This window comes from Cervus elaphus, chromosome 10, assembly GCF_910594005.1.
Source record: "Cervus elaphus chromosome 10, mCerEla1.1, whole genome shotgun sequence".
Taxonomy (NCBI): domain Eukaryota; kingdom Metazoa; phylum Chordata; class Mammalia; order Artiodactyla; family Cervidae; genus Cervus; species Cervus elaphus.
In genome coordinates this window covers 34,898,486-34,924,251 of record NC_057824.1, presented here as the reverse complement: position 1 = coordinate 34,924,251, position 25,766 = coordinate 34,898,486, and the positions used below count along the sequence as shown (strand labels likewise).

At 41.5% G+C, this 25,766-nt stretch overlaps 1 protein-coding gene across 2 annotated transcripts in view; it reads left to right on the top strand.

Moving 5' to 3' along the window:
• USP31 (ubiquitin specific peptidase 31) overlaps nucleotides 1-25,766 on the top strand; it is a 79,605-nt gene that overhangs the window by 8,260 nt on the left and 45,579 nt on the right. Inside the window, exon 1 of one of the 2 annotated variants that reach the window (XM_043914513.1) lies at nucleotides 23,010-24,175. The exons of the other annotated variant lie outside the window; for it this stretch is intronic. Coding sequence (XP_043770448.1) covers nucleotides 24,098-24,175 — 78 coding nt within the window. The 5' untranslated portion in view covers nucleotides 23,010-24,097. Of the gene's footprint in view, nucleotides 1-23,009; nucleotides 24,176-25,766 lie in introns of those variants that run through there. 2 annotated transcript variants of the gene reach the window in all.

Here is a 25,766-nt window from a genome sequence, read left to right as displayed (position 1 = left end):
TGACAGGACTTTTTCATGGCTTAGAGAGCTCGGTGGGGCATCTGATAGATGAAGCTGGAAAAGGGGGCTGGGTGTGCAGAGGTGGGGCCTATAGGACCCCCTTGTAGGGCAAGATGAAGGGATTAGATTTGATCCTAAGAGCAGTGGGGAGCTATTGCAGATTTTAAGCAGAGTTCTGGCATGATCTTGAAACATGAAGTGATCACATTCTGAGTCTGAATAGCGAACACAGACTGGGAGCAGGGAGGCCAGTTAGGAGGCTTTGCAAAGGTAAAGCTACCTACAGGTGGTGCACGGGATGGAGAAGCAGATGGATTTGAGGTAGACTCGGCAGGACTTGCTTAAGGATTGATTCCAGGGAAGGCCCTGAGGCAGAGGGGAGCAGTCAGAGTAAGTCCCCAGTGTTTTGAGCAGCAGGGTGATGACTGGTCCTGTGCAGTCGCTTGAGGAGCAGCAGCATCGGAGTCCAGTTTCAGATGTGTTAAATGGAACACTCGAGAGGTGTCTAGTTGGCAGGTGGATAAGGGAGTCTGGCGTTCAGATCGGAACTGGCTAAAGTTAAAGATTTGGGACTCATTGGTTTACAGGTGATATTTAAAACTGTGGGAAGTAGCTTAGAAATGGGATTTGAGGATAAATAAGGCTTGGGCCATTAAAGGAGAGAGAGATGCCATTTCAGACTTTTGGGGAATAATCTGAGTAAAGGCACAGCGTCTGGGGTCAGGAGGCCCTGGGCTCTCTGCTGGGGGCGTCTGGGATTTGGAGCGGTTTTTCCAGCCTTGGCCTGTTGACATACCTGGCATTATTGGCTGGGTGAGTCTGCTCTGGGGGCTGTCCTGGTGGTGTAGGACGCTGAGCAGCGCTCCTGTCCTCTCCCCGCTAGGTGCGGGTGGTTCTCTCCTGCCCCCACCCCAGTCATGACAATCTAAACTGTTTCCAGACTTTGCCAGATGTCCCCTGGGGGGCAAAATTGCCCCTGGTTGAGAACCACAGATTTGGTGAGAAGGGGAGTTAAATGTAGATGGCTGAGGAGGTGAAAGGGGACAGATTAGGTGTGGCCGTGAAAGCCTGCCACAACTATTTAGCCTTGAGGCAGTAGTCAGCAGTGGTTTAGTGGAGGCTGCTTGAGCTGGGCAGACTCTGGTTTGATGAAAAAAGATGTTTCAGAAAAATGGGTCTGATGGTGAGCAAAAACGAATCCGATGGAGGAGAAAGTAAGGGTTTGGAAAGGGCGGTCACAGGAGCAACATGAGGAGGAGGAGGAAAGGGTGACTCCAGAGACATGTTGGAGGATGTCGTGACATCATTAAGGAGACTCCATTAGGGCTTCCCTGGTGGCTCAAACGGTAAAGAATCCACCTGCAATGCAGGAGACCCGGGTTTGATCCCTGGGTCCAGAAGATCCCCTGGAGAAGGGACTGGCTGCCCTCTCCAGTATTCTTGCCTAGAGAATTCCATGGACAGAGGAGCCTGGTGGGCTCCAGTTCTTGGGAACGCAGAGTCTGACACGACTGAGCGATTAACAGCAGCTAAGAGATGGAGAGGTAAAGGCAACAGCAGGGTCAGCCATGGGTGATGGAGACAGTAAATAAGGGGAGAGCTGACTGAGATGGAGCAGTCCAGAAAGGGGCACTGAGGGCAGAGAAGATCATGGCTGTAATTTGAACATGTGGGATCAGGGGTTATGGGATATTTAAGAAGGAATCTTAATAGCTTGAGTTCAGCTGCATAGAGGTGATAACCAAAGCCAGGAGCATTGAGTGTGTAGTCAGAAGCCCAAGGCCAGCCCCTTGGGGGAAACTGAAAATAAAGGGATAGGAGGAGGGGAGGACTTGTTGGACTTGTTCAAGGGGCAGAGAGATAGGCAGAAAACCAAGAAAGCTGAGTCATGAAGCTTGTCTTATTTTGATTGACTTCCTGCTCTTAGCCCTGAATACAGTGTGGAGCTGCAGAAACATCAGTTTATATCCATTAAGAGTCAAATTCAGGTTGAAGAATTGTGGACATAATTCATTAAGTCTACAGATTTATTGAGCACATTGCTTGTGCTGGTCCCGTGTTGGGAGGCACCAGGCTGTATGAAGATGAGTGAGATGGTCCATGCCCGTAAGGAATTCTGGGTCTAGAAGGGAAGGCAGGGGTAAAGAATCAATTGCAGTAGGGTAGGATGTAGCTCGGAGAAGGCACTGGCACCCCACTCCAGTCCTCTTGCCTGGAAAATCCCATGGACGGAGGAGCCTGCTAGGCTGCAGTCCTTGGGGTCTTGAAGAGTCGGACACGACTGAGCGACTTCACTTTCACTTTTCACTTTCATGCATTGGAGAAGGAAATGGCAACCCCCTCCAGTGTTCTTGCCTGGAGAATCCCAGGGATGGCGGAGCCTGGTGGGCTGCCGTCTATGGGGTCGCACAGAATCGGACACGACTGAAGCAACTTAGCAGCAGCAGCAGGATGTAGCTCAGATGGTAAAGCGTCTGCCTACAATGCGGGAGACCCAGGTTCGATCCCTGGGTCGGGTAGATCCCCTGGAGAAGGAACTGGCAACCCACTCCAGTATTCTTGCCTGGAAAATCCCATGGACTGAGGTTCCTGGTAGGATACAGTCCATGGAGTCACAAAGAGTCGGACACGACTGAGCGACTTCACTTCACTTTCGCTAGGATGAGTGCTGTGTTAGAGGTGTGTACAGAAGTGCCCTGCAAACCTAAAGGGGGAATGGGAGACTGGTGGGGGACTGGAGACGTGCCCCCCTGGGCTGAGTCTGGAAGGCTTTGGCAGGAATCCTCTCGGTGGATAAAGGGAGAGGTGGGAAAGGCCTGTTGGAAACAGGGTGGAAAGCCCATCATGTTCACAGGGTTAGAGCCTCAAACAACTTGGTTTATTCAGAAAATTTCAAGTTCAAGGTCTAGTGTGGTTGGAGCAGAAGGGTAGTGTGGTGGATGGGGTGGGGAGCAGGTCACTGAGTAATGCTTTGGGCAAGGTTAGATCTCTGACCTTGATCTAGTTTGGTTCTCTAAACATTCCCAGGGACAGAGCTTGAACTTCAACTCAGGTGTGATGGTAACATTCATGTTCTCACTCTGCTGAACACATTGCCTTGAAGTGCCATCAGTTTACAGTTTTGTATTTGTCCGCATATATGGTACACATTTTACGTAGTTGCCATTATTCTGGCCAAGCTGCTTTGGATTAATGATTTTTTTTCAGGCAACCTATAAAACTTTTTGCCATGTTTCTAAATTATAATCATTATACTGTTTAATGTTTAATGGTACATACATTATCATACTGCTAAATGATAATTTAATCATCCAGTCCTCTTTTATTGGGCAATTTGCCCCGTGAAAGTGAAAGTCGCTCAGCCGTGTCTGACTCTGCGACCCCCTTTTTGAGAAACTGTAAAGCTGTTTCCCACAGTAACCACACCTTTGTACATTCCCACCAGCAAAGCATGAGGGTTCCAATTTCTCCACATCCTTGTGAACACTTTTTGTTTTCCATTCTTTTCAAATAGTAACAATGTTAGCATGTGTGAAGTGTTAACTCATTGTGGTTTTGATTTGCATTTCTCTGGTGACTAATGATCATTAGTCATTAATGACTTAACTATTGACTTAGATTATCTTATCAAGTGCTTATTGGCATTTGTAGATCTTCTTTGGAGAAATGTCTATCCAAGGACTTTCCTCATTTTTGAATTGGATTTTGTTGTTGTTGAGTTGTAGGAGTTCTTTATATATTATGCATGTTAGTCCCTCATGATATATGACTAGCAAGTATTTTCTCTCATTCTGTGGGTTGTTTCACTCTCTTAATAACTGTACAAAGTTTTTAATTGTGATGAAGCCCAATTCATCTTTGTTTTTTCTTTTGTTGCCTTTGCTTTTGGCATCATATCTGAGTAATCATTGCCAAGTTTAATGTCATGAAGTTTTCCCTCTGTTTTTTACTAAAAATTGGATATTTTAGCTCTTATATTTAGATCTTTGATGCTTTTGAATTAACCTTTGTATATGGTGTAAGGTTCTTTTGTATGTGAGTATTTAGTTTTCCCAGCACCACTCTGGGAAAGACTACTGTTTTTTGTTGAATGGTCTTGGTGCCCTTGTTAAAAATCAGTTTATATATGAGGGTTTACTTCTGGGCTCTATTCTGTCCCATTGGTCTGTATGTCTGTCTTTGTTTCCCGTCAGTGTTTCAGCACACTTGTTTACTGTAGCTGTGTAGTAGGTTTTGAAATCAGAGGTTTGAGTCCTTCAGATTTGTTCTTCTTTTTCAAGATTGTTTTGGCTTTGGAGTCCCTGAAGATTCCATGTGAACTTCAGAATAGGTTTTTATTTTTGCAGAAAATGGCAGTGGAATTGTTATAGGGATTGCACTGAAGTCTGTAGGTTGCTTTGTGTAGAATCAATATTGCAACACTATTCTTTCAGTCCATGAACTGGAGTGTCTTTTATAAATGTGTTGTCTTTAATTTTTGTCACTTAAGTTTCATAGGTTTCAATGTATAAGTTTTTCACCTCCTTGGTTAAATTTATTCCTAATTATTTTATCCTTTTTGATGTTGTTATATACTTGAAACTGTTTTCATAGTTTCCTTTTTGGATTGTTCATTGCTAGTATATAGAAATGGAACTGATTTTTTTTTGTATGTTGATATTATATCCTGCACTTTGCTGAATTCATCTATTAGCTGTCTCAATTTTCTGTGAATCCTCAGGGTTTTCTACATACAAGATCATTTTTTTTTTGCAAACAAAATTTTGTATCATGCTCTCCAGTTAGGATACCTTTTACCTTTTTTTTTTTTTTTTTAAAATAAAGCTTAGTTGATTTACAATGTTGTGTTAGTTTCTGGTGTACAACAAAGTGGTTGTTACATATGTATATTCTTTTTCATATTCTTTTCCATTATAGTTTACTACAAGATATTGAACATAGTTCTCTGTGCTATACAGTAGGATCTTGTAACTGCTAATCCCAAGCTCTTCATTTATTCCCCCTCCCCCTTCCACTTTCTTGCCTAATTGTTCTGGCTAGAAATTCCTATATTCTGTTTCATAGAGGTGGTGAAAATGGGCATCCTTGTCTTGTTTCTTCATCTTAGGGGAAAGCTTTCAGTATTTCACAATTGAGTGTGACGTTAGCTGTGCACTTTTCAGATACTGCTTTTATCACATTAAGTTTTCTTGTTAGAGTATCTTTGTCATGGTAGAGTGTTGAATTTTGTCATGTGCTTTCTCTGAATCAATTGAGATGATTGTGTGGTAGTTTTCTTTTATTCTATTGATGTGGCATATTGAAGTGAAGTGAAGTTGCTCAGTAGTGTCCAACTCTTTGTGATCCCATGGACTATAGTGTCCATGGAATTCTCTAGGCCAGAATATTGGAGTGGGTAGCCTTTCCCTTCTCCACGGGATCTTCCCAACCCAGGGATTGAACCCAGGTCTCCCGCGTTGCAGGCAGATTCTTTACCAGCTGAGACATAACGAAAGCCCAAGAATACTGGAGTGGGTAGCCTATCCCTTCTCCAGAGGGTCTTCCTGACCCATAATCGAACCAGGGTCTCCTGCATTGCAGGTGGATTCTTTACCAACTGAGCTATTGATGTGGCATATTACATTGATTTTCGTATGTTGAACTCCCCCTCATTCCAGAAATAAATCCTACTTTATGGTCATGGTGTCCCTTGGGATTTTGAAGGTTCTTTTCTTTTTGGAAACTTTATAATAGCTCTTTATAGAATAATGTAGATGTGTGTAAGGCAACACCTTCATAAGCCTTGAGACATTTGGTATGGATACTTCTCTCAGTCTATGGCTCTTTTAGTTTTGTTACTTTTGTGTATTACAGAAGGTTTTACTGTTTTTGAACCCATCCCTTTTCCTTATTGTTTTTGTTACTGTATAGCTGAAAAGTTACGCTTTCATACAGGATAGTTTTTCTATTTTATTTTTTGTTAGTTTTTCCCATTATGTTCTAAAATATTTCTCTTTCCAGTAGTTTAGAGTTTGGTTTAGTTTAGTGCATGTGAAAAGTGGGGATTTACTTTAAGGTTTGGGATTTCCCATCTTGTATAGTGAGTAGCTGAGAACCTGTGTTTCAGCCGTGGCTGCACCACTTACTAGCCGAGGGACCTTGAGCACTTAACTCGGCTTAGTTTTCTCATTGTAAAACGTGGATGAGAATATATCTACCTCATTTTTCCTTTTTCTTTAAACAAGAGAAAAACTTGGCTGAGGGCCTGACATATCATCAGTGCTAGTGAGTGTTAACTGGTATTGTTACCCCAACCTCATTATCACCGTGCTTATTTATGGAAGTCTCCATATTTAGAGTTTTATGGTCTGTTTTTGAATTTTGTATTCTGTTTCATCAGTACTTTTATTGGTTCCACATGGCATTGTTGCCTCGTGTTCTTTTCATGCTATTCTCTTTTTCCTCCCACTGTGAAGCATTTATTTTTGTTCTGCAATAATAGACGTGATTAAGACCAGTGCAGAGAACTACTGAGTTTATTGGGTAAGAAGTGTTATCTTGCTCTTCTTTACAAGTTCTCTGGAAAGAGTTTGGAATCATTTTTGTCAGGTTTCAGAAACTGATCCTGTGTGAATTTTAAGGTTAAATATCTACATTAATTTGGGAAAAATAACCGTCTTTGCTGAATGTCTGCCTGTCACTGATAAAATCCACAACTTTAAACAAAACAAACTAATAATAATGTTACAGTAAGAAAACCTGGCTGACTGATAACTGAGGGAGAAATTGAAATAGTTATTAAAAGAACTGCCTGTTCCTCCAGAAGATAACAGAATTGGATGAATTTAGTCATACATTCTTCCAAGGATCAGATAATCCTCGTATTACATAACTGTCAAAAGGGTAGAAAAATTTCCTCTCAGAGGCAAGAGGATTCTGTTTCCTAAACCTGTTCACGTCTGTCTCCTCCACGCCACTGCGAGACCCTCTAGGGCAGCGAGTCTGTCTTGCCCAGCACTCTTCTGTTGGAGGTGCTTGGTTAATCTGAACTGAAGGTGCCCCAGCAAGGAAGCACAGCTTGCAGACCCGCCTCCGTTGTAAACATTGATGTGCCGGTGATGGGCCCCTTCTGTTGTACACAGATGGGCCAGACCTCCCTGAGGGCTATGAATTGACGCTGAGGCTTTAAGCCTTGAGAGAGGAGGGGAGACATTGGAGAAGGGAGTGGTATGCCTCAGTATACAGAATTTTTTGAACAAGTTGTCTGAAAATGGAATGAACTGCCTCACCTCAGTGTATTTTTATCATTGGACAAGTTTCATCAGAGTCCTGGGTGGTCTTGTAAGGGAGAGTTCCATATCCCATAATAGACTGGGCTGCATTCAGTTTATTTCTTATTCCTTGTCTCCTGCTCCTTCCCTCTAACGTTTGAACATATTTAAAAAATGCATTTAAAGCAGAGTTGACAATGTTTGGCAGCTTAACATGAAGGGTAGTGAGATATAGAGATGAAGATAATTTGGATGTTTTGAAACAGGGTGCCTCAGGATGGCGCTTTTCAAGACTGAAAGCACAGAATGGAAAAGAATTCTGCAGCTGGCTGGGTAAGTTCAGTTTTAGACAGCTCACGTAGTATATGAGCATAAGAGCCCTAGGAAAACTTGTGTGGTGTTGTTTTTATGTTGAACGTCTCTCATCTATCGGACTCTCTGTGACCCCATGGACTATATATATAGCCCACCAGGCTCCTCCATCCATGGGATTCTCCAGGCAGGAATACTGGAGTGGGGTTGCCATGTCCTTCTCCAGGGGATCTTCCCGACCCAGGGATCAAACCCGGGTCTCCCGCATTGCAGGCAGACGCTTTACCGTCTGAGCCAACAGGGAGGGAAGCCCCATCTATCGGGCAGGGACTATAAAATGAATCACCTTAAGTTTTCAGTGACCCATGTAGAAAGGCGCTGATCTGGTCTGAAGTGGAAACCTCTCTGAAATTGATACAGATGTAATAATGCAGATGCTTGTCCGGAGCTAGTTGTTTTCTGTCTTCCTTTGTGGGGTGTGAAGTTTTTAGGTCGACTCTGCCACTTTTGTTTTGTTACTGGTGTGTGGTTTGGTGGATTCTTCCTGTTGCCATCTATACGCTCGGTCACAGTGAGGGGCTCTAAATGGGGCAGTGTTCTCTGTTTGTGCAGTTCTGCACAGCTGTTTCCTATAGTGAAGACTGGAAAACAATGACCTCATGATTTCCACAAAAAAACCTTTTATATATAGTCATGGAAAAGAAATCATTCAAAACAGAGTAATTTAAAGTTCTGTCCTCTGTAGCTTTTTCCCTCAAAGTTATTCTTGTTTGTTCTGCTAATTAGTCGTTCATTGGCTGTTCCTCAAATGACCTTTTATGTTTCCCAAACAGAATGTTTGCAGTGGAGCACATCGGGGTATCTTGTTTTTTGTTTGATTGTGATCTTTCTTTGTTTAAAAACCATTGTTTTATGCCACGAACTGTGGCAGTTCCTAGAGGAACTGGCCAGTCACCCAACATCTGTTGCTTCTTCCCTCCAGTTGTTGAGCTTGGATGGTAGCAAACAGTGTGTCCACAAACAAACAGTTCACGCTTCAGAAGACTGCATAGGACCGGTCAGGAAATGCCTTTGTTGCTTCTACTGTTAGGAACCTTTGTAAGCTCCTTACCAGCTTAGTAAATTCTTTTTTTCTTTCTTTTTTAAATTCTCTCTCTCTCTTATTATTTTTTTTTGGGGGGGGGTTTTGTAAATTCTTCGACTTTAAGAGCAAGGCAGAGCTGTCTGGTTCTCAGGAATTTAAGAAACGATAATAATCATAATCATGGAAATACCATTTGTGTGGAGCCATATTATTTACAAGGTACCTTCATATACAACTTTTTTTTTTTTTTGGCCACACCACCTGGCATATGGAATCTTAGTTCCCCCTGCATTGAGAATGTGATGTGTTAACCACTGGGCCGTCAGGGAAGTCCCTGCTCCTTTCCTTTTGAAAAATCTGTGAACCCATGAATTTTGAATTCAGTCAGAAGCCTGGTATGGCTGAGATCTTGGGGTGGTCACTGAGCCTCAGTTTCCTGATTTTCCTTTTCATTGCCATGTGATAATATCAGCCTCACAGATTGTGTGTTTAACCACTGAACTGGCAGGGAAGTCCCTACAGTTTTTTCATTTAATCTTCGTGACAGCCCTGGGAAAGGAGCATTGCTATTCCATTTAAAAAATGAGGATACAGGGCTTCAGTGCTAGTAAGTAGCAGAGCCAGGACTCAAGCCTTGGGTGGTTTTTATGAAGTTAAAGGAGAAGATGTAAAGTAAGTATTGTAAGTATTCCAGAAATAGAAGGTGCTCATTCCAAGTCTATGGACACCCAAATTACCCTTTCCCATTTCTAAATTCTGTCCTATGGACAGTTTATCTTGCTGCCAGATTAATCTTAAAGGTTATCTTGAATTACATTATTTCTGTTTTCAAAAGTTGCCTTTAGTTTTTCTTTTGTATACAAAATGTGTAAGTTTCTTTTCCAGGAAAAAGGCATACCAGGCCCATAAAAAACTATTACTCAGTAGACATACAGTCATGTTAATTTGCTCTAAATGTTTCTAATGCTTACTTTGAGTTCTGTACTTATCTCATCTTGGGCTGGTGAAACAATTTCACAGTGTGAATTCACAGTGTGGTCTGTGGGCCACACTTTGAAGAGCACTGCTGAGCAGCTTCTCATGGTCTGATTTTATTTATTCCTTTAGTTCCAGTGAGAATATTTTTCTGTCTGTGCTTTTCCTGTAAAATGGTAGTTAGATCTAGAGGCTTAATGAGATTGAGGGTTGAGTTTTTTTTTTTTAAGCCCTCTTGTTTTTTTTCTGGTAAAGCCAGTTTCTGAAAAGTGCTGTCAGCTTCATCAGGAAGTCTGTCCTGTCTGGTTGTGTCACTCTCAATTTTAGCAGCCATTGATGGTTAGTCCTTGATGCATTAGTTCATTAAGGGTTGGAAAATGGCGGTTTTAATTTTAACATGTCTCCTCACTTACTAGCTGGAATACTTCTGTAGAGACTCTTGCCCTTGTCAGTGGTTTGGTTACCGCAAAGTAAATTTTGAGAAGAAAGACAAGATAAATATTTGGTGGGTTCCCCCCCGCCATTTTATAGTTTTCAAAATAATTACTTGATTTCCAAATATAGTTAGTGAGTTTTTTGTTGTAACTATATGAACCTACAGATTTAGATGCATGTTTGAAAGGTGTATATAGTCAAAGCTATGGTTTTTCCAGTAGTCATGTACAGATGTGAGAGTTGGACCATAAAGAAAGCTGAGTGCCAGAAAAATTGATGCTTTTGAACTCTGGTATTGGAGGCTCTTGAGAGTCTCTTGGGCAGCAAGGAGATCAAACCAGTCAATCCTAAAGGAGATCAGTCCTGGATATTCACTGGAAGGACTGATGCTGAAACTGAAGCTCCAATACTTCTGCCATCTGATGCGAAGGGCTGACTCATTGGAAGAGACTCTGAGGCTGGGAAAGACTGAAGGCAGGAGGAGAAGGGGATGACAGAGGATAAGATGGTTGGGTGGCATCACCGACTGGATGGACATGAGTTTGAGCAAGCTCCAGGAGTTGTGGATGGATAGGGAAGCTGGCGTGCTGCAGACCATGGGGTCACAAAGAGTTGGACACAACTGAGCAACTGAACTGGACTGAGTCACTTATTAACCTTATTATGCCCAACTTGTCCTATTTTTGACCATTGGGATAAGTTGGCTACCAAGTCCTTTTGGCACTATACTAGTAGTCTGTGAGGTCAACATAAAATGCAGGAAGTTAAGATTTTCCAGGCTTATCTTATATGTTTCCTGCTCCAGATGTGGAATCAGTCATTTCTTTAAGGAGACTTAGTTACTTTTGGTAGCAGATGGTTCTGAGAGGCCACAGTCGAGGCCATATGGGTGTACCTGGTTTCCTGGGTCTCAGTAGACAGAGTGAGGAAACGTGTGATTTATAAGTCAAGAATTCATATTGATAATTTCATTTAGGAATTCAGGGTTTTTATTTAACCTCATTGATCTTACATCTATATTTCTCCTATGCTGACAATCCTATTCTTAACACTAGTGTAAATTCTTGTTTTACATTATCTCAAAATGCATTTTATAGTCTCATCACAGTAATCTCAATATTAGCACCAACAGGATGAATATTTAAAAGTTTAAGATTAATTTTTGCCTCTAGGATATGTCCTACTAGGACTGTGCAGTCATGTTTTTGTTTTAAAGTCTCTTGGAATAGTTCTCAAGTGTGACTTAGTCACCAGTGTGATATATACATTCATTTGTTCTTTCTGCTTTTGGTTTTGAGGAATTGTTTTTTAGAATTTAGTTTTGTTGTGTAATTATATAAAAAATAAAATTCATTTGCCTGAAGTCAGATATACAAAACAAGATCTGTTCAAAGAACTCTAGTTTCTGATTACTGTATTCTATTCCCTTTCTCTGTAAATTTTATGATTTATTCTTTCATTGTTTTAGTAGAAGCAAATACGTGTGTTCATAATCTCTCTCTGACTTAAATAAATGTTAACACACATACATACATGATTTTCTTTATCTTGTTTTTTTCTTGCAGGTAACATGGGTGCTTAGCAGTTGCCCTGCATAGCGGGTTGTTTTGTGTATTCTTTTGTAACAGTGTAAAGTGGATATACATTTTTTATTTTTTCTGTTTTGTGGATGAAGAAACAGGCATTTCTCCAGACCTTCATTCTCGAATTCTTGTTATTCCCATAGTGTCGGGTGCTGTCCTTTATGTGCATATTCATGAGCGAGTGAATGAGCAGGGAACTCACTTTTGTTTTGGTTTTTTTGGGGGGGAACTCACTTTTGTACCTCCTCTGCTTTGAGCAGTGATGGGAGCAGAGCACTGGTTTTAAACTGTAGGGAAGGAAACTCAGCCTTTTCTTTGCGGTCGATAGCTCTCTATAGCTGGATAAGAACACATTGTAGAAAGAACCTTTTTCCTGATCAGAGGTGGTCCCAGCAATTATAATGATACATTTACTTGAAATATTCTTTAATGTTACCCTAAAATAAGAGTTCTTTTTTGACAGTGCAGTGACAGCTTGGTAAATCTCCCTCATTTTAGAGTCTTTTATGAAAGTTAAAATAAAATAGGATAGCTAAAGGAAACGCCTTTAAAAGCAACAGCTCATGGGAAATAGCTACTAGTTAATGACTTCAGGATTTTAAGTGACAGGAAGGAAGGAGGGTAGCCTCATTTCCCTGCAGGCAGGAGAGAACGAGGAGCATTGGCAGCTTTTTACCTCATATCCAGCAGGAGGAAGGGTTAGCTGAGTTAGAGACCTGTTGGTTGCTGCCCTTTGAGCCTTTATTGTGACGTCAGGCAGCTGGTTAGGCTGTAGTTCACTTTCTGATGATGCTGAGGTCTCTCTCAGGCCTCCGTGTCCGAGGTCAGTGCTGGGAGGAGGGTGAGGGCAGCCAGGGTACAGGTCTGCTCCTTTCTTTTTTTTTCAGTTTTCCAACCAGGAATCAAACCTGTGCTCCCTGCATTGGAAGCATGAAGTCTTAACCACTGGATTGCCAGGGAAGTCCCTACTCCTTTCCTTTTGAAAAATCCGTGAACCCATGAATTTTGAGTTTAGTCAGAATCCTGGTATGGTTGAGATGTTGGGGTAAATCACTGAGCCTCAGCTTCCTTATTTTCCTTTTCATTGCCATGTGATAGTATCAGCCTCACAGACTGTGGTGTTTAACAGCCTTTGGTTCCTTTACACACCTGAGTGATGGAAACACTTTAGCAGGAAAACCGCACCAACCCAGCTTGTGAAAGCAAGCCTGGAACATGGGAAAGGGAGCTTGGTAGGAAGATGTTGATGCTTTCCAACTGTGATCTGGAGAAGACTTTTGAAAGTCCCTTGGACAGTAAGGAGATCAAATCAGTCAATCCTAAAGGAAGTCAGCTCTGAACATTCAGCCAGAATACTTTGGCCACCTGATGTGAAGAGCCAACTCATTAGAAAAGACCTGTATGCTGGGAAAGATTGATGGCATGAGGAGAAGGGGATGACAGAGGATGAGATGGTTGGATGGCATCTCTGATTCAGTGGACATGAGTTTGAGCAAACTCCAGGAAATAGTGAAAGACAGGGAAGCCTGGCGTCCTGCAGTCCAGGGGGTGGAAAAGAGTCGGATGCAACTGAGTGACTGAACAATAACACGGAAGAAGTGGAGACTTCTACGAAAGGCCACTATAGTTAAGTGCTGAGGAAAAATACATGTCTTCCACATAAAATTTTCTCAGGTTCTGGCCTTGTGATTCTGATTGTTTTGAGCTCACCTTTGATGAATGTACGCTGACCTCTTAAATTGTAGGTTGTTTTTGAAGGCGTGGTATTTAAATTTCCATTGTAACAATGCTAGATGATTCCCTGATGTGTCTGCTGCAGAGGGAGTCTCTCACTGTGATATATTCTGGGTCATTTTGTTATCACCCTGTGATCTTTTTTGAATAACAGTAATGACCCATTCATCTGGCTTTTCGAGGGAATAAGTCTTTTATATGTTATTTCCTAGATAATTATTTAAATATCAAGTCTTTAAAAGTTTGACTTTTTCCCTGTTTGATAGATGGCTTAATAACATAGTTTACACACTCACTTTTTTCAGGGAGGGAATCCTGGACATAGTTTACTGTCTCTGGTGATTTAGAGTATTTTGAGCTTCATCTATTGCACTCTTCTTCTGTACTATGGAGATATCTTTGGGGACATTGGGACTGTGCAGGACTTAATAAATGGTCTTGAATTACTTAGATTGTTTGAATTCTTTCTTCCTCTTTTGGTAATACTCCTTCTTGCTCTCGCCCATCCATCCTCTGTCACGGCCCTTCCTTAGTTTTTTCTTGCTTTATCCGGTTTTACTTTATCCTGGGCATCTGTACATCCCCCTTCCTCATTCGTGTATCTTGCAGTTTCTAATCTGCTTCTAGTTAACTAACCAGATAAATAGAATGGATTCAAATAACACTAAATATTCTGCATTAGGGCCTGGGATCTGGCTAAATTAAGAAACTTTAGTATTTCCTTTTTGAAGTCATTTAAAAAAACTTTTTAGTGAAGTGTGGCATACATACAGAAAAATGCATAACATCATTAGTGTACAACTCAATGAATATTAAATCCTAAAGTGATATTGAAAGACAGAAATGGTATGGACCTAACAGAAGCAGAAGATATTAAGAGGTGGCAAGAATACATAGAAGAACTATACAAAAAAGATCTTAATGACTCAGATAACCATGGTGGTGTGATCACTCCCCTAGAGCCAGACATCCTGAAGTACGAAGTCAAGTGGGCCTTAGGAAGCACCACTATGAAAAAAGCTAGTGGAGGTGATGAAATTCCAGGTGAACTATTTCAAATCCTAAAAGATGATGCTGTGACGGTGCTGCACTCAATATGCCAGCAAATTAGGAAAACTCAGCAGTGCCCACAGAACTGGAAAATGTCAGTTTTCATTCCAATCCCAAAGAAAGGCAATGCCAAACAGTGTTCAAACTACCACACAATTGCCCTCATTTCACACGCTAGCAAAGTCATGCTGAAAATTCTCCAAGCTAGGCTTTAACAGTATGTGAACCAAGAATTTCCAGATGTTCAAGCTGGATTTAGAAAAAGCAGAGGAACCAGAGATCAAATTGCCAGCATCCATTGGATTATCAAAAAAGCAAGAGTTCCAGAAAAACATCTGCTTCATTGACTACGCTAAAGCCTTTGACCATGTGGATCACAACAAACTGTGGAAAATTCTTCAAGAGATGGGAATACAAGACCACCTTACCTGCCTCCTGAGAAATCTGTGTGCAGGCCAAGAAGCAACAGTTAGAACAGGACGTGGAACAGCAGACTGGTTCCAGATTGGAAAGGAGGATGTCAAGGTTGTATATTGTTACTTTGCTTATTTAACTTATATGCAGAGTACATCTTTCGAAATGCCAGGCTGGATGAAGCACAAGCTGGAATCAAGATTGCCAGGAGAAATATCAATAAGCTCAGATATGCAGATGACATCACCCTTATGGCAGAAAGCGAAGAGGAACTGAAGAGCCTCTTGATGAAAGTGAAAGAGGAGAATGAAAAAGTTGACTTAAAACTTAGCATACCAAAAATGAAGATCATGGCATCCGGTTCCATCGCTTCATGGCAAGTAGATGGGGAAACAGTGAGAGACTTTATTTCTTGGGCTCCAAAATCACTGCAGATGGTGACTGCAGCCATGAATTTAAAAGACGCTTGCTCCTTGAAAGAAAAGCTATGACCAACCTAGACAGCATATTAAAAAGCAGACACATTACCTTACCGACCAAGGTCCATCTAGTCAAAGCTATGGTTTTTCCAGTAGTCATGTATGGATGTGAGAGTTGGACCATAAGGAAGCTGAGCACAGAAGAATTGATGCTTTTGAACTGTCATGTTGGAGAAGACTCTTTGAGAGTCCCTTGGACTGCAAGGAGATCAAACCAGTCAATCCTAAAGGGAATCAGTCCTGAATATTCATTGGAAGGACTAACGTTGTGGCTGAAACTCCAGTACTTTGGCCACCTGTTGCGAAGAACTGACTCATTTGAAAAGATCCTGATGCTGGGAAAGACTGAAGGTGGGAGGAGAAGGGGACGACAGAGGATGAGATGGTTGGATGGCATCAGCGACTGGATGGACATGAGTTTGAGCAAGTTCTGGAAGTTGGTGATGGACAGGGAAGCCTCATGTGCTGCAGTCTATGGGGTCATAAAGAGTCGGACACGACTGAGCGACTGAACTGACTGAACTGAAAGTGATATTATCAACCAGATCAAGAAATGGGTTGTCACTAGCTCTCCAGAAGCTCCCTTTTTTGGCCCTTCCTAAAACATATCCCCTCCCTCTTCCCCGAAGGTAACCACTTTCCTGGCTTCTAACATCATTGATTAGTTTTGCCTGATTTTGAATTTTACTAAAAGTGAAATAAAAATGTTATTTTAAAACACAGCTTTACTGAGATATAATTTATATACTGTGTACTTGACCCATAAAGTGTATGTAGAATTCAGTGATTTTGAATATTTTCACTGAGTTGTGCATCCAACACTCAATTTTAGGACATTTTTATTATCCCCAAAGAAACCCCATATCAATTAGCAGTCATTGTTCATTGCCCCCAACTTCCCAGTGCTAAATGTTCACTAATCTACTTCTGGTTTCTGTAGATTTTCCTATTCTGAACATTTCATAGAAGTGGAATCATTCAACACATGGCCCTTGCATTTGACTTCTTTCACCTAACCTGATGTTTTTCAAGGTTATGTTGTACCATGAATCATAACTTCATTCCCTATGATGGCTGAAAAATACTCTGTTACATGAATACACCATGTTCTGTTTATTGACATTTGGATTGTCTCTTCTCTGACTGTTAATGAATAATGAGGCTGTGAACATTCATCCCATGTGGTGCAGTGGTAAAGAATCCACCTGCCAGTGCAGGAGACACAGGAGACTTGAGTTTGACCCCCGGGCCAGGAAGATCCCCTGAAGTAGGAAATGGCAACCTATTTCAGTATTCTTGCCTGGAGAATCCCATGGACAGAGGAGCCTGGTGGGCTGCAGTCCACAGGGTCACAGAGAGTTGGACACAACTGAGCGACTGAGCACACACACACACACACACACACACACAAATACTCAACTACAAATTTTTGTGTGGAAATAGTTTTCATTTCTCTTGGATGTATACCTGGGAATAAAATCTCAGGGTCATATGGCAACTCCATGTTTAACTTTTTGAGCAACTACCCAACTGTTCCCACAGCATCTGCACCATTTTGTATTTCCACCATCCTTTGTATGAGGGGTCCAACTTCTCTACATCCTTGTCAATATTTGTTATTGTCTGTCTTCTATTATAGCTATCTTAGTGGGGGTGAAGTGGTATCTCATGTGACTTTTATTTGCAGTAGGGAGTCTTTTGTGTCTGGTTTCTTTTGCCAAAATTCATTATGAATCACATCTCTTCTGGTAAGTGTAATATCTAAAATATTGTAGAAAACTTGGAAAATATGTGACAGTTGAAAAAGGAAAATTGAAAATGTATAAAAGTTGTTTAGCATGTTACTTTTTCCCCTTTTTTGTGTGTGTTAACATAATTGAGATCAAACTGTTTAATTTTGCATTGTGTGATTGCCTTTATATTGTATTATATGAGTCATTTTTTTTAAAACAACTCTGTAGATGAAGGTTCTAGTACCTGTTTTTGGATAGTTTCTGGTTGCAGTGAACATATTTTTAACATAAATTTTCGTTTTAACTTTTTTCTTCAGGATATTTAGAAGTGAAATTCCTGTCAGAGATTATCTATTTTGAAGGTCCTTAAATCATGTTGTTACTTCATTTTTGGAAGGGTTGTGCCATTAGCAGTGTAAGAATGGCTGTCATACCCCACTTGCAGGAAAGAAATCCTGAAGTTGATAAGTGAGAAGAAGCATTTTATTGTTTTAATTTGCATTTCTTCATTGATAGTGAAGGCCACCCAGCTTCATCTGTTCTTTAAAGTGGGAGGACGCCTGTATGAGAGTGGCATTGAGATAATTCAGGGAATTACCTGGTTTGGATTTCACAGACTTCTTTTTGTTTGCTCTCTGTGTCTTCACATACTCTCTGAGTTAGCTTTCATGTTCTACAGGCGGATGAACAAGTCCTGTACCGACTGTGTGTGCGTGCATGTGTGCTAAGTCGCTTCCGTCATGTCTGACTCTCTGCGACCCCATAGACTATAGCCTGCCAGACTCCTCTGTCCTTGGGATTCTCCAGGAAAGCATACTGGAGTGGGTTGCCATGCCCTCCTCTAGAGGAATCTTCTCGACCCAGGGATCAACCCTTGTCTCTGGCATCTCCTGCATTGGCAGGTGGGGAAGCCTCCCTGTACTGACTAGCACTGGCTGAAATTGAGGCATGTCAGACCAGGCCTAGACTGGAAAGGTTCTAGCACTTTCCCCGGGGAAGCACAGAGCCCAGATAAGCTGGAGGCTGCCCCTGTGGTGGTTGTGTGCTGCCTGCTCCCCGACGTGAGGGTTGAAGGAACCCGTGGAGGCTGGCCAGATTTGGAGACTACAGCCGTGTTTGGCTTACTAGTCAGCCTGGCTTAGCTGTCAGGCATGCCCAGTGCTGGGTGTGGAGAAGAGTGATATGGCAGGTCTGTGACTTGAAAGCTGCTTTAGCCAGTTAAAATTTATTTGGAGTGCTCTGGGTTTATGGCAATATGAATGTGTAATTCATAGTGAAATTTACTGGGTCTCTGCTTATGAATAACATCTCTTGATTACTAGTAATTTATGTTTTAGTTATCAAAATGCAATCACAGAATATTGATTCAAAGCAAGATTATTTCCAGAATAATTTGAATCCCTTTATAAAATTGTCTGTTTGGTCACAAACATTTTAGATCTGATTATCATCAGATACCAGCATATTCAAAATCAAGAGGACGTTTACTTTGCCAGTGAACACACACACTGATTATAGAAGACGTTTATTTGGCCTTGGAGTAGTTCAGGGCCTCATGCCTCCCCCACTCTTATCTTTCCCACACTATTCCACCTCCAGTTATGTGTAGGTCCCTCTGTTGTTGTTCAGTCACTAAGTCACATCCGATGCTCATGACCCCATGAACCATATAGCATACCAGGTTATAAGAGTACTGGAATGTTCAAGAATATTTCTCTGTTCATGGGGATTTCCAGGCAAGATACTAGAATGGGTCACCAATTCCTTCTCCGGGGGATCTTCCTGGGTCAGGGATCGAACCCACGTCTCCTGCATTGACAGGTGGATTCCTTACCACTGAGCCACTAGGGAAACCCATAGGTCTCTACTTCCACCCCAAAGGGGAGTGACCCTCAGCCGAGGACATCACTGGCCTCTAGAGGTGAGCAGAGCCATGTGCTGGGTTCATAAGCCACGCCCCTGTTTGCCCCTTGTCTTCCCACCTCTTCATCAGGAAGCTGAGGCTGCTGCTTTTTTTTTTTCTCTTCCTAGAGCTGAGCTTTCACCTCCCACCTGGCAAGCCGGGAAGGCCTTAAAAGGCCGCTGGTGGGTGGCTGGAGGCATAAACTCGTTTTTCCCTCTCTCTTTCCCTCATTTTTCTTTGATCCTGGTTGCTTTTTCCCCCAATGGTAAGGTCCAAAGGTTGATTTAGGTTTTGAGTTTATGGTTAATAAGGCAGCAGACTTTGATTTAAAACTCCCAAGATCTGTCTAGCAGAGCAAAAAATTCTTAGCATAGTACAGCCTGCCTCTCAGGGATTTGGGGCCAAAACCTCAGCTAGAAGTAAGGTCTGTGTTTGTTTTGTTGTTGTTGTTGTTTTTTTTTTTTTGCCAGCCCTTTCTGTGAATGAGATTTGGTTCCTTGGCCAAAATACTAGGGTGTACTATCATAAAATCACCCTATGTACCGCTTGGTTATCATTATCAACAAATTCATTTAGAAAATATGGAAAACGGTGAAATATGTAAAGGAAAAATCATTCCAAACTTGCCCCTTTAAGGTAACGATTATTAATGTTTTGGTGTATCTTTACAAGGATAAAAAGCTAAAAGGTCTTTTAAAAATGTTTTTTCAAAGTTTGAAATCAAATTCATATGTAGTTTTGTATCTTCACTTAATTTTTTTGTATTTTCTAAAACTTTCAAACGTTTGTAATGTTCTGTGGTAAGAATATATAGTAACTTCTTGGATATTTAGATGGCTTTTCCAGTTTTTGTTTTGAGTGTGTTTGTTTATTTTTGGTTGTCTTTGTCTTTGTTGCTGAGGGCTTTCTCTAGTTCTGAGCGGGCGCTCCTCTCTAGTTGCAGTGAGCAGGCTTCTCATTGCTTCTCTTACTGTGGAGCATGGACTCTAGGGCTTGTGAGCTTCCATAGTTGTCGGCACAGGGGCTCAGTAGTTCTGGCTTGCCTGGTGTAGTTGCCCATGGCATACGGAATCTTCCCAGACCAGAGATCAAACCTGTGTCCTCTGCATTGGCAGATGGGCTCGCCTCCACTCTACCACCAGGGAAGAATTTTAGCTGTTGAAGATTATTGCACTTCCCATATGATGACCTTTTAGTCACATCAGGGCTTGGGTATTTCCTTTTTTGATTGTGTTGATAGTTAGCTAAAATTCTCCCTCTTCCTTCTTTTTTTTTTGTTAAGTTTTTTAAAAAGCTCTATTTTACTACAGTTGGGAAGAATCTTAGATTGTGTAGGAAAATGTTGAGGAGACTAGAAAGAAGACACTTGAGTTTCTTGAGTTAGTTGACTGGGTGCATAAACACATTTTGGTGACCCAAGTTGACTTTGGAGTTGGCTTGGCTTGGCCAGGTAGAGGGTCCTAGGAAGGATGGAAAGACGAGATCAGAATCATCTCCACCAGCAGACCAGCCTGAGCATTATAAGGTGAGCGCTCCCCTTTGTATTTGCTGTTGACAGACAGATGCAGCTCTCCCGGGGCAGATGGTAGACTCTGGTTTGCTTTCTGTAGCAACCGGGGACACTCAGGCAGGGCATATTTCTTCACATGCTGCAAGCTGATCTGCTGACATAGTCCGAATTCCTCCTCACTCTTTGAATAATAACATTTCAATTAGAGAGACTGCATTTTTGTTTCTGGGCCATATCTCAGTCATAGGAAAAAAATGCTAATTAGAACAAAACAGACACTTTATTAACACAGATTTATTTAAAAGCAAAGAAGCTCCCTGAAGCCTCAGGCTTGGTGCAACTGTAGCTCAGTCTCCAGCACATGTTTTGTGTCTGCATTGAGACTGGCGCTCAGAAAGAACCACAAGCCCTACATGATCCTGAGTTGTATAAAGGAAAAAACCATTCATTGAAAAAAATAATTATGGGCAAAAATGTTTCAAGGCCATTTTAATCAGATGAGGGCTTCCCTGGTGGCTCAGCTATTAAGAATCTGCCTGCCATGCGGGAGACCTGGGTTTAGTCTCTGGGTTGGGAAGATGTGCTGGAGAAGGGAAAGATTACCCACTCCAGTATTCTGGCCTGGAGAATTCCATGGACTGTATAGCCAATGGGCTTGCAAAGAGTCGGACACAACTGAGCGGCTTTCACTTTCACTTGAATCAGATGAGGTTGGAGAATAATGATAACATTGGGCAAGTTACTTCACTTTACTGAGCCCAAGGTTTTTTCTCTGTAAATAATGATGTTAATATTGTACTTAACAGCCTAGGGGATTTCTGGGGATTAACTTTTATAGGAAATAACACCTATAAAACAATTAGTACAAAGCCTGATACATTAAAGGTACTCTAATATTAACTTATTATTATTCTTTGTGTCACATACTGTATTTGCTAGGTTTCTAGGAAATAATATTGAATAAGACATCCCCGATCAGTCTAGTGATAGAGACAGATATGAGATTATGTATCCTGGTGAGTGAATAAAATGTAGTAGTTGATGTAATGCAGTTATGACAAAAGAGCCTCCTGTAAATTTTTAATGTTTTTGGAACTGAAAATTTAGTGGTTTTTTTTTTAGCATGGCATGCTTTTTCTCAGTCTTGGCTTCACATTAGAAATAGAATTGTTAAATAACATTTGAAAAACAAAACTGTTGATGAACTGGCCCCACCATAGACCTAATTAAGTCAGTATCCCATGGCTGCTGCCACTTACGGTTTTCATTTGTAAAATAAAATTTCCCAGGTGATTCTATTGTACCACCATGGGTTGAGAGCCAGTGCCTTAGATATTTTCTTCTCGTTTTCTTTGGCATTTTCCAGGATTATACTATACCATAGGCTAATTCCTTGCTTTTTTCTTGACTTTTGAAACTTACATGATGACAGGTATTTAGAGTTTAAAATGCTTTTGTGATTTCATGAAAGCCTCACAATGATAAATTTTAAAAAGTATTATCATCCCCATTTTGCAGAAAAGATAGCCAAGGCTCAGAAAAACTACACGTTAAGTAACAGTTGGGCTTAAACCCAGGTATTAAGAATCCAGTCTTTCTGTTTCTACTGCATTTCTACCAGAACTATTCAACCAGTGTTTAAATACTTGGAGGTCTTCTTTTGTTGCTGTGTTTTCTGCTGATACAGCTTTATGACCTGTTGAAAAATCTTGCTCATTGTTCATCTAGCTGAACCACTTGTGGTCTATTTCTTTTATTCTGGCTCTAATGCTGTTGACCATACTTCCACCCTTAGCTATAATTTCTTGAAATGCACTAGCCATTTCTCAGTCCTTCTATTACAACTTTTTCTTTTATAAAGAGCCTCTTGATGGAAGTGAAAGAGGAGAGTGAAAAAGTTGGCTTAAAGCTCAACATTCAGAAAACTAAGATCATGGCATCTGGTCCCATCAACTTCATGGCGAAGAGATGGGGAAACAGTGGCTGACTTTATTTTTCTGGGCTCCAAAATCACTGCGGATGGTGATTGCAGCCATGAAATTAAAAGATGCTTACTTCTTGGAAGGAAAGTTATAACCAACCTGGACAGCATATTGAAAAGCAGAGACATTACTTTGTCAACAAAGGTCTGTCTAGTCAAGGCTATGGTTTTTCCAGTGGCCATGTATGGATGTGAGAGTTGGACTGTAAAGAAAACTGAGTGTAGAAGAACTGATGCTTTTGAACTGTGGTGTTGGAGAAGACTCTTGAGAGTCCCTTGGACTGCAAGGAGATCCAACCAGTCCATCCTAAAGGAAGTCAGTCCTGAATATTCATTGGAAGGACTGATGCTGAAGCTGAAACTCCAGTACTTTGGCCACCTGATGTGAAGAGCTGACTCATTTGAAAAGACCCTGATGCTGGGAAAGATTGAGGGCAGGAAGAGAAGGAGATGACAGAGGATGAGATGGTTGGATGGCATCACCGACTCAATGGACATGAGTTTGGGTGGACTGTGGGAGTTGGTGTTGGACAGGGAGGCCTGGCATGCTGCGGTTCATGGGGTTGCAAAGAGTCGGACACGACTGAGTGACTGAACTGAACTGATGCCCTTTCCTATTTTTATTTCATCAGTGAGACCCTGCCAAGTTGTTCTGGTATTATATTAATTTAACATTGAAAACTAGTAACTATAAATATCCCTTGCTGTCCAAATCTGTTTTAGTTTCTAAATTTGGAACTTGAGAACTTGGACACAGGGGACACCTGTGCTTGAGCTACCCTTTGTTTGGCTCTCAGTCCGGAAGGATCAAGGAGCTCTGTACCAGAACGACTCACTCTTCCTTGTGGCCAAACGTGAACACATGAACAGTGGTGTGTGACAGTCTCTATAGTTCTCCCTGAATTGTCTTTCCATCCTAGAAGGAAGCGCCTTTCCTGTTGCCTCCTTCCTCCTGTCTTGTTCCTCTCCCCCTAGGGTCCCAGCTCCATCTTTCTGAGGAAGGAGAGGGAGCAGAGAACTTGGGGAATGGGAGTGGAGGGCATTCCAGGCGTAGGGACCGTGGAAGCCGTACAGTCTCTTTCCAAGGGCGGTAGTTGCTACGGCTGGCTTAGTCCTGAGGGCCTCTCTGCCTCGTTTGTGCTGTTGTGTGAATAGACTTTCCCACCACAGGTGGGAATACAAGGAGGAAGGGCTAGATGAAGGTCACAGAGAGCCCTGTTGAGGGTGGCTGTGTCCTGTACCTTGGCATGGAATTCTGTTTTACACTTTCTCTGTCACTGTTTTATGGGTCGTATCTGCTTTTAGGGTTTTCATCGATTTGTACCAATTGCATCCCCTATGTTTTTAGTTAATTATTCTTCATCAGCTTAAGTGTCCAGGAGGTCAGATATAAGAGATGAAACTTTTCTCAGGACAAGTGCTTATCATTCTGTTCTTTCCAGCACAGCCCAGAAACCAAGTTTCAGTTTTAGAACTTTCTCTTAAAATGTAAATATATTGTCCTCCCAAGTTCTTCTGTTCTTTTCCAGAATCACTGAAAGTAAATTCTACATTCCTTCTGGCATAGAACCAAGGAAAGTGAGTGGTGATTTGGTTTGATGAGTTTTGGCAAGCTACCTTTTCTCCAAAAGCGTAAGCCAACTCCTGATCGTTCATGTCAGATATTGCCACATCCATTCCCCATGGAAGGAAATCACCAATAGCCACTGCTTTGTCATCTTTTTGGAGTCAGGTAAAGGATGTCTTGAACCAGTTACTGTCTTTTCTCTGGAGCCCAGGATTCTGCTGCTTTGGGCTCTATGGAATGAAAGAACCTGTCTAATTTTTTTTTTTTTTTTTAACTCCAGTTAGATAGACGTCATTCTTTTTCTTTTCTGGGCCATGCTTCCAACTCTTTTTTTTTTCCCTTTAAGGGAGAAAAAAATTCTCTGTAGTTCTTGACCTTAAGGTTTTATTTGAAGGGTGAAGAGAAATTTTAAGAGGATTGAAGCCCCTAAAAATGTGTTTTGGCTTTTACTCATTGTTTAGTAACTAGATGTTAGGGATCATCTTGAATGAAAAATTGGAGTGATGGTTAGATTTATTTATAGTAGTATTTAAAGTAGCAGTTTCCAGTTTAATGTTTTTACAAATCAGCCTCATACCCAGACTCTGCAAAGTAGACACAAATGTGTAAGGTTAATTTTAAGAAGGTTCATGCTCTGTCATGACAAGTGACAAATTTATATGATTTCTCAGATGGTAGAAATATTTACAGATGACATGTTCTAGTGATAATCAGCTTTTAAAAAACCTGCAAAACTAGAGAAGGATTAATTTTACAACATCAAATAAACTTAAGATTTAATTAGGAAAAAAAATGATAAAAGGCAAACCAAAAGAGTGTCCGATGAGGCCCCAAAGAAAAACCAAATCACTTGCTGGTATTCTAGGGGCAGAGTTTGGGTAAAGCTGTGAGATGCCAGGGACTCTATGATGGTCCAGCTCAACTGCTTCATTGTGTGACCACCAATCAGGTTCAGTGAGTTCCCCGAGATAACCAGCGGTGTGGGGCAGAGCCACGGTGGAGCCCAGGCTTCTTGACTCCTGTTATGTTTCTTCTTCTGTAACACACATTAAAGGATGGTTACTAGATTATTCTGTGTTTTGGTTTGTCTGGGGAAGAAGTGAAATGGTCGCAGTAGTCCCTTGGGTCTCTGCAGTGGGAAGAAGTCACCACTGTGAAGGGGGAGAGGAGCTTTTGTGTTGTGTTTGTTCAGTGAGGTTTCCTGTAACATCTCCTTTAATTTGAGAGGCAGTGATTTAGGATGGGCTTGGCCCTAGAGCAGTTTTGGCTGTAGTTACAGAGGGCTGTGGAAGTCCTGTTGCTTGTCCAGTCGTGCCCAACAAGAATCTTGCTGAGCAGCTTCAGCACAGCACCTTTTATGCAGTGATTGGAGGAGAAATGCTGGATGAGTTGAAGTGATAATGGCAGGAAGCATAAATCAAGTTTCATGCAACCTTGATAAAGAATTGAATGTTGTCCCCACCCTGAATTTGATGGACACTGCATAAAATACCTGTTTTGACACAAAGAGAATCATTTTATTTCAGCTACTTTGTTTCTTAGGACGCATATGCTGAGAACTATCCCTCCTCTACTTTGGAAGTAAATAAAGGAGAGATTCTTGAGCAGAAGCTGGTTATGCTTCCAGCATTTTGTGTGACTCATCTGTATGCCAGGAGGCTTGTCTTTATCCCTGCTGAACCTAAAAGTTCCTCTTGGCAGTTGGCCTCTGCTTCCTCCACAAAACAAAAACAACGTTCCCTGCCTCCCTGTCTAT